Here is a 9,756-nt window from a genome sequence, read left to right as displayed (position 1 = left end):
GTTGATTTTACTTGCTTCATAACAACAATTAGTTTTGTTTATTTTAAGTTAACTCCATAACTTGCGCACATAATTTTTGGTCCCTCCTGCTTGGCTCTCTCTCAGAAGTTCAGCGCGAGCCTTCATCCGCTCCCGAGCTCACCAACTTGTCCCTGCTTTCTCACAAGGGATTACCGGAGTGTAAGTCCTCAGAAGCCTTCTCTCCAGGTGTCTCAGTCCTTAGTCGTGAGTCGCGACAACTTGAGTCCTGAACATTTTCTGCAGTCCTCTTCCCGGTTAATGTACTCTAGACATTAATCAGCCAAAGGGCATGAGAGAGGGAAGGCGAAAGGATGAAGAGGAAGAGAGTTTGAGTAAAGGCAAGGTTATGTTGGCGGGTTGGCAGCTTCACTTGGGTACATCTATTGTCTTGCGCCTTCTCTTCCTCCTCGTCCCACCCTTTGCTTGAGTTGGTTGTTGTCGCAAGTCCTCGTAGATGTCGGGTTTGTTCTCCAAGCGGCGGCGCCAGTGAAGAGCTTATTGTCTCTGTGCCGACGTGGATATGAATACATCACCCTCTAGGGCCACCTTCAGTTGGTATCTAGGACTTAACGCAAAAGGTCATGTGGGCCGCCTTTCTGTGCAGTGTGTCGGTAAGTGTTTCAGTCTGGTTTGCCACTTGTGTTTGCTGCACCCATGTGTGTAGTGTGTGTGTGTGTGTGTGTGTGAATGTGTGTGTGTGTGTGTGTGTGTGTGTGAATGTGTGTGTGTGTGTGTGTGTGTGTGTGTGTGTAAAATTTACCATGGTCTGATCACGTGATGGACTGGCAATTACCAGCCGGCACCCTCCCGAATTAGCTTGGAGACGGATCGTTGGTTACGGCTGGAACCTCAATTCACACCCACACCCACCCCAGAAGCGGGACACAACCTGGTGCCCATTCACTGCTGGGTGGACTGGACTGGGGGAATAGATTAAAGGAGACAGCCCATCAGGGTCCACTTCGCCCGGTAATCAAACCGGAATCTCTGGGTTGTGAGGCGAGCGCTCTAACCACTGCGCTACAGGGTACTTTGCCAACCACTCCCCTACAAAGCTCCTGTGTGTTGGGGGGGGGGGGGGGCGTATACACGCTCACCTGGCCTCTTTGTCTACATGGCCAAGTAATATTATATAGATTCACTCACTAAATATATTTGCCCGAACCATACCCGCCATACCCCTTACGAAAGTCTGGCGGTGGTCTGGGCAAGTAATAATAGTATCATTAAGTGTTATAAGTAGCATCCGTAGTTGGGTGTGGTGTTGTGGTGGTGCAGCTTTTACGAGCTCATCCAACAAAGCTTCTTTCTGTGCCTTGGTGGCGTTTTTCAGGCTTCTCTTGACTGGCTGGATTCCTTGCTCACTCTCATGGAGGTTTTATGTCAATATCACAATCTCTCTTGCCAGTTGTTTATATTATTTAACTTTTATACAAGACAGACAGTTATAATTGCCACCATGTGACTCGGCAGTAATTGTGGGATTAACTTACGTTTGACGAAATCGAGGTAAGTATATGTGAACATTTTTAACTGAAAGAACAACTCAGAAATGTTTATACTACTTTTTTACGTATTGCGATTTACAAGATTCATCGAAACAGTGGTTTCGATGAATCATGTTAATCATAAATAAACTATTTACCCGTTTAACCGTAGAGTACTGGGGCTATTTTTCCAGCTTAATCTACTGGGGTACACCCTAGAACAACTCATTTTACAATACTAAGTACTTATTTTACTAAAAACTCGTAAACTATACTAAGAAAAGCTTTACGCTGGAACCAAGCACATGTTGTCCAGGATCAAACTCTTTGTAATTTAGATTAAGGAAGAATTAATAGTGCATTTATAGAGTAAAAAAAATAGACAAAAATATTGAAGTTCCCAATCGATCTAATGAGGAGTGAACGAACGATTATCAGCTCGCCTGGTGACCTTTCCCACGCGCCCAGGGGCCCTGGAGCGGTGGTTGCACCCCCCGCCCTGGTCCCTTTGACACCATCACACTCTGGGGGTAGACAATTGAAAAGGAGGATTTTTCCATTATGTTGAGAAAATGGGTTTTGACAAATATATACTTTTTTGAAAGGGGGCAGCATGGAGCAGGCAAGTCATTCATCACGGCAGCCACCGTAACTAAAATGTGCCTGCGTCACTAACGGGCTGTCACTATCCACCTGACCTCTCAAGAGGACCTCCGTCCGCTATATACACCACATAAGAAAGATAATAAGTGTTTGTTTTGGAAAACCATGGATGCTTAATTATGTTGAATGATCATGTGACAAGATGTTTTTTGCAAATGTACTCTTATATCGCGTTTATAGAGAGAACTGAGTAATTGCAATGATTCAGTAACTGTTGTAAATGTCAATGATGTATAGAAAGTGGTGGAGACATTTCGGAGCTGTTTGTTCTCTTATCCTCGTTATTGTTTTATATCTTTGTTTTCCTGATCTTTGACAAGCACATGTTAGCACTACAATCACTGATAAGTCTAATGGTGTCAACAAAAACTTCTTATTCTTATTTTGCATAAGAGCTGAATTAAGGCAAATTATTTAGAAACATGAAGTACCAAAGTATACAGACTGACAAACAACCTCCACAGGAGTCAAAGAAAAAATCAGCTAATCAAGGGAGGTCTGACAAACACTCCCAAGAAGCACTCCATTTAATAGACTATAGTAATAGTAGCAGTAAGGTGGAGCTGGGGGCATACACCATAGCTGCTTGTACCCTCGGTGTTTATCTCCGTCTCATCGGCCTATGAGAATGTGATGGGTAAGAACCCATAACCTCGGGAAGTAGGGCGGGTGAGACATCACCCTTACCACAGTTTACGTTCCCCAGGTTACCCCAGATATCCATTAATTGACCTTCTCGAAAGGGAGGATGAACAACTTGGTGGGCTGTTCGCCGACGGAGGAAGAAGAGGGGGAGGAGGAGGAAGAAAATGAGATGGAGGAGAAACGAAAATAATAGTGAAAATCTGTGAATATCTTGCATGCGGCAACGAGGCAGCACCTGTCTACACGTCATTGTTCCTGTGTCGAGGCTGGCTGGCGGAAAGGCTATCGGTGAGGAGCCGGAAATAGTTGTCGGATTCATTAGTCATTGTATCAACAGAGCCATTCACTGGGTATTCCATGCCTGATGACGCTGTATAAGTAATGAGCTACTCCAGCCCGATATATATCCTCAATCTGCATTAACCTTATCGTATTATTGCTGAAGTAAGACGTTTATAAGTCAGTTTAAAGCTTTTTTTACATATGGACGATCCTGACTGGCATAGTTTGTGATTTAATGTATTCACACTTTCATGGTACAAGTCTTTTCTACAAGAAAATTATTATCTTTGTCCCGCCTACCGCAGTTTATATGATGCATTTGTGAGCAGTAAATATAAATGTATACGAATTAACACAGCATTATGTATGTCCAGTTTACCGTTTAGTTCATTGGAATATAATTTCTTAGTCAATTTTACGGAAAGAAATGCACTCATTTAAGTGAAATAAAACAATAGATTAATGGTGAACATCAAGCAGTTATTACTATACACAGACTGTTCTTTTCTTCATGCATGCACCGTCCTCCAATCAGTCATTTACACCAATATATGTACATCTTGATAGACAGACAGATAGATAGATATGTTGACTTTCTTTTTAATACTTTGGTGGCATCAAAGCTAACAGTACACAAGGGCATATGAACAAACTTAGGTGGACATGTACACGGTAAAGCAGGTAAATTGGTTAATGTAAGAATAGGGAAGACATTTAGTGTCAGAACGTCTAAACTATTTATTGTGTTTTAAGTGAAAAAGAAAAAAATAAATAAATACATTTTTTTGAATTAACAGCTACATATGATTTTTTTTTTTTTTTTAATTTTTACGCCAGCAGCCAGAGTGACTTGAGAAGTGGCTCAACATCTGGTTAAGTAATGGAACCAGATCATCAAAAGCATAGGATGTGTGAAGGATCAACTGTTCGCATAAATACATAAAATGTGTTAAGATTTAAATAACATGAATCGGATCCTCGCTCACTACGGGCTCAACAGAATATGTGAATCCTCTTAACTGGTCAAATGAGCCGACTATAATCGCCATAAATATTTTCAGGCAATCCCTAACGCCCGCTGAACACTAGTGCGCCAAGCATGTTTTTGTCACCTAAAAAAAGAATGAGGCAGCAGTAAATGATTGGTCTGACAATACCGCAAAATATCCCCCTTGACGGTCACCATTCAGGGAGCCTTCTCTGAATCCCTTGAATATTACATAATAGATGAATAGTATCTTTGGTTCTCCGTAATGCTTATATAACAACATTGCTTTGGTATCATGTATTTTGTAAAGCTGCTTATTATTCGATTCCCACCCGTATTTTAACAAGATATCAAAGGAAACATATCTGAAGACACATATGAGGACAATAAGTGAATCCTCCCTGCCTCTTCCTGCACCTATGGCAGAGAGGGAACACGTTGACCCGCGGCACAGCACACGCCAGCCAGGAGCCAGGGCTTCCGACCATGCACAGCCCTTTGTTCCAATATCCACCTCCGCCTGATATACTTACACATGCTTTCTCTTTGTTATGGCTTCAAAAAAGAATGGTTTGCCCACTCCCCTTCCTCCCTTTTGGTCATAAATTTGTTATTCTCAAATAAATGTTTCACTGTGGCACCTACGTACATGCCTTCCTCCCCCCCTCCTCGCCCTCGTAGGTATTGTCCCCCCCCCCCCACACCGTGAGCCCCGCCAGTGTGTTTTCCCCCGGGTGAAGTGCTTTGGTAAAAAAAATGGTGTTTCCCTTTGCAGTAAACATGTTTTGGAAAGGAATGCATTCAACACGAAATATACAGACACTGCACACCTCCAGCAGAGAAAACATTGAACTACCAGGAAAAAATGAACGGGAAACGACTTGCTTATTGAAAAATAGTTGTGTTTGTCAACAAAAACGATAAATGTTTACTCAACAACAACAACAAAAAAAAACTTTTCAGAGAAGAAAATAATGTTATGAAAATAAAAGGGCTCAACGGCACTTTATCAGCGCAGCCAATTGCACCACTGTCTTCATTTCCAACACCACTGGAAAACCAACGCCTGCCCCGTGTAATTGTCACTGTTAGTGCCATTAATTACTGAGAAAGTACCAATAATGCTGCTCGTTGTATCGAAATACGCATGATTTACAGCCACTTCATTATTCCTTATTTAATTGTTAGGGAATTTAAAACACTATCTACCCCCCCCCCCTCTCTCTCTCTCTCTCTCTCTCTCTCTCTCTCTCTCTCTCTCTCTGACACACACACACACACACACACACACACACACGCGCGCGCACGGATAAATGTCTTTTGAGCACATTTCATTTTCTCGGATGATGAATAAGGCTAAATTGCAACTGCGTAGCCCATGCCACTTCGCACACACATGCCAATCTCAGTCATCGTACTGTAAAAAATCGCCTAGCTTGAAGTGTTTATCTGAAAAAAGTACAAATAGAGTATTCCAAAAATATAAATAAAGGAAAAGAAAAAAAAGAAAAGAAACAGTGAGAAACCGAACATGCATAGCAAAGGAAATTCAAACCCACACAGCTTCTCGGAGAGCTCTACTCGCATCATTGAAAGCTTCAGATGTATGGCTATGCTGCACTAACTGCGCCCTGAACAGGAGTTGCCCTTAGCCTAATCAAGAATCGTTTGTTTGTGATCGATAGAGACGTGGATACGATGTGCGGTGCCATAAAAAACATTCCTCTTGAGTGTTTCTCGTGGCACTGGTCTTTGGTCCAACTAAGAAGCGTTTACGACATAGCCATGAATTCAACATTTAGTATATATGCTAGTTATGGGGCAGACGCTCATATATATCGCAGAGTAATATATTCCTACACAGATGTACTCATATTTCACAAGGTGTTTAATAGTGGAAGGAGATGCTGTCTTCCATCATTTCACTTGTCCACGCCCCACACACTGACTAACACTCATTGTGTATGGTGGGTAAGGTCGTGCTAACTAAAGCATTGGAATTTAGAGAACAATATTGTGATAAGTCTTGACACATGAATAATGATACTACGTATGTACCCGAATATATTCCGCTTGAGAATAATAATTTATTTGATATATGAAGCGGGGAGTATTCCCTAAAACATGGGAAAATTCGAATATGCACAGAATACGTGATGGTAATCCATATAGCGTGTAATGATTAATGCCATCTAAAAAATATAGTTTAATATTTTTCATAGCAGAGAAAAATTGTCAAGTAAATCTTAATTTTGTAAAGGAGATTAAGAGGTTAACACAAGCTGGGTAGACAATACGAAAAGGAATAAAGAGGAAACGGATGTTTTTAGCAGATTTTCTACAAAAAAAGGTAAAAATATAATAACCCGGAAATAGGCCAGATGAATAAAAGTAATCAATCTGTGACTGGCGAAAGATGAATGCTGAATAATCATTAATAAAGATATATTCATTATTCCCATTAATGTTTAATAATTCTTAAAACTAATTGTTTAATAAATAAAAGACATGTAAATAGTAATAATAATTATAATCATAATACTGATGTTAATAGTAATAAAAAATTTCATTATTACTTTTCATTATCATTATTAATGTTTAAATCGTTTTTATCATTTTCTTAGTGATTAGTATTATAAGAATCATAATAATATTTCCAAACAACTACTTATATCGATAATAAACACAATGTAAGTAACTGAAGGGAAGATAAAAACATAGAAGGAACAGGAAATGTATAGTAATAATACTGGATTAGAAATAGTAGCAGTGCCAAAAAAAATTATAATGTACCTACCAGTTAAATTAAAAATGATTAAGGCGATGATGTCGAACATGTACTGCAGGTGCATTTGTGATGATGAGTAGTAACCATAATAATGGTCATTAGTATGATCGTGATTTCTTCCTAACTCTTATTGTCACTCTCTTTACAACGAAAATTTTATTATTTATTTAACAGGTACATTCAGTTTTGTCAGCAATGAACAATTGCTGTAGTTCTTCATCAGCATTAATAAAATATCATAAAAAAATTTAGCCATTTTTTTCCGTGTGGTGTGGTCATCACTTCATCATCTATATATACTCTTCGCTTTATTATGGTAAGGCTCAGTCCATATTAATATTTTTTTTTAGTTCACGAGAAATAATGTTGGATTTTCTTACAACTGTGTATAAGCGTCAGTCCATTTCCTTCCCTGATTCTGTGTGTGTGTTTGTGGAGAACAACTTTGTACCTTATCAAATCTAAGTCAATAGCATCTCATATTATATATATATATATATATATATATATATATATATATATATATATATATATATATATATATATATATATATATATATATATATATATATATATATATATATAGCTTATCAGTCCCACATTTATTGTAATCGAAATTTCTCATTGAAATAAAATTAATCACTCTGCCAAGCTACTTATGAGCTATCGTTTCCGTAATTAGTATGATTAGTAATGGACACTACTGCAAGAATGTAGCTGGAAATGCCATCCTTGCATAGTTCAGTGAAAAATATTTGATGACTCGGCAAGCCTCTCGGTTTGGTTTTGTAAAGGTTGTTTGTCAAGCAGTTCGAATTCCTATGACCATACATGATCATTTCCAGTAGTAGGGAACGGTGAATTGCAAGGTTTTTATCTCTGTTAGTACTAAGTTAAAGATGAGACATTCTTCTTTATTCGAAAATCATTGGGCTGGAAAGTTAACAAATTAACGTTGGTTTTGACAATTGGAAACTGAGGTATTACATATTTTAGCTATGAAAGAGATTATATATTATGTTTTCTTATGCGTGCCGTGGGCGGTAAGGCGCTGCCAGAGTTTCAAAGGGATTACTTTTGAAGGTTCAGCTACCAGCGGGTGTTGAAGTGAGAGTTTCGGCTACATTCGTGTATAAAAAAATACAAAAAAGATAGAAATGCAGATGTAATGTTTCTCTAAATGGTCACAATTTTTCCTTGATATGATAGTTTAAGCATTTTCTTGATAACATGATTCAAATATAGAGGATGAAACATTGCTGATTTCTATTTGTTTTTCAGTGGGTTTTCTTGATGGCTTCTGGTGGTCGTCCTCAGCCCGTTAATGGTGTGGGCGAGTATTTTATTGTGGCGCCATTCTTGTTTGATTAACGGTGCTTCTGGGAGCTCTACTTGATCCTCCGGAGGAAATTTCGGTGAAATCTGAGTTAATAGGGAGTCATCGGTATAGCATTTAGGTTGTATTTGGCCACAACGATTGCTGAAAATTGTCAGCAAGCTCCGGTCGGTACTTGATCGTGGCTCCCCTCCCATCATCCCCGGATGCTGACCACTCAGCAACTTACTCCCCAATACTTTATTAAGTATCGGAAAGTGTAGGAACGAGTCCAGTGCTGAGATAATTTTTGACAGTTGTTCTGAGGAATGATAATCACTTATTTTTTTCAAGATATTTTAACAGCCTGCTCGTTTAGTTCGTTTCTCTTTTCTTTCTTTCCAACATAATGATAAATAATATTCGAATACAAATGGCATGCCTTTTTTATTAGATGCCTGAGTGAAGTGCGTACTACTTAATATAAGGAATTTCTAGTTTGATATTATAAGAAGAAACACAATAAGAATTACCTGCTAAACACATTGGACCGTTTATCTGTATCGCATGGGAGTTTTTCTAATGTGTGAAACTTAGCAAATTTATTTTCATGATGATGATGTAACTAGTAATGATACTACTACTACTACTACTACTACTACTACTACTACTACTACTACTACTATTAATAATAATAATAATAATAATAATAATAATAATAATAATAATAATAAGAAGAAGAAGAAGAAGAAGAAGAAGAAGAAGAAGAAGAAGAAGAAGAAGAAGAAGAAGAATATCGATAATGAAAATAATAACGATAAAATACATAAGTTATGAACAATGATAATGATATTAATGATAGAAACAATAATAATAGCAGTAATAGTAATTATGATGATGATGATGATAATAATAATAATAATAATAATAATAATAATAATAATAATAATAATAATAATAATAATAATAAAGATAATATGCAAATAATATTGATATTGCAGGTACTTGTACTAATTACCCTTTTTTTATTATTATTATTTATTACTATTAGTAGTAGTAGTAATTGTAGTAGTAGTAGTATAGTAATAGTAGTAGTAGTAGTAGTAGTAGTAGCAGTAGTAGTGGTAGTAGCAGTAGTAGTGGTAGTAGCAGTAGTAGTAGTAGTAGTAGTTTCATTATAATTATATATAAAAATAATTGAAAATACATGTAATAGTAATAGTAATTGAAGTATATGTTTTTTTCAGTAGCCAAGCAGTTCTTCCAGTATGAATAAACACAAACGTTCCATTAACCAAAAATGCACCTTTCTAAGCACAGAATGTTACAAAGCTGCAGCTTTGTTCAAATGTGAAGGGCATACTGATTCTGTGCATATATTGCTGTGCGTGACCACTCCTCTTTGAGGGGAAAAAGAAAAAAACACGTTATTTTGTTCTGGTTCTCCCTACCATGCCGACCAAGTGTGGAGGCTTGTTAACCCAGTAGTGACGAATAAAATCTCCCGCTCCCCCTCACGCGCCCTTCCATCTCGTTAATCTAAAATGCCCTCGCCTTCCACCCTCAC

At 38.0% G+C, this 9,756-nt stretch overlaps 1 protein-coding gene across 1 annotated transcript in view; it reads left to right on the top strand.

Moving 5' to 3' along the window:
• Window positions 1–5,617: 5,617 nt before the first annotated feature.
• The window catches only part of LOC126991081 (nephrin-like), a 49,581-nt gene continuing 45,442 nt past the window's right edge, over window positions 5,618–9,756 (top strand). The window contains exon 1 of the mRNA XM_050849777.1: window positions 5,618–5,690. Within this exon, the coding sequence (XP_050705734.1) occupies window positions 5,618–5,690 (73 nt within the window). The remainder of the gene's footprint in view (window positions 5,691–9,756) is intronic.

Source organism: Eriocheir sinensis, unplaced genomic scaffold, assembly GCF_024679095.1.
Source record: "Eriocheir sinensis breed Jianghai 21 unplaced genomic scaffold, ASM2467909v1 Scaffold238, whole genome shotgun sequence".
Lineage (NCBI taxonomy): Eukaryota > Metazoa > Arthropoda > Malacostraca > Decapoda > Varunidae > Eriocheir > Eriocheir sinensis.
The sequence above is the reverse complement of the archived record's forward strand: the minus strand, read 5'-3'. Positions and strand labels throughout refer to the sequence as shown.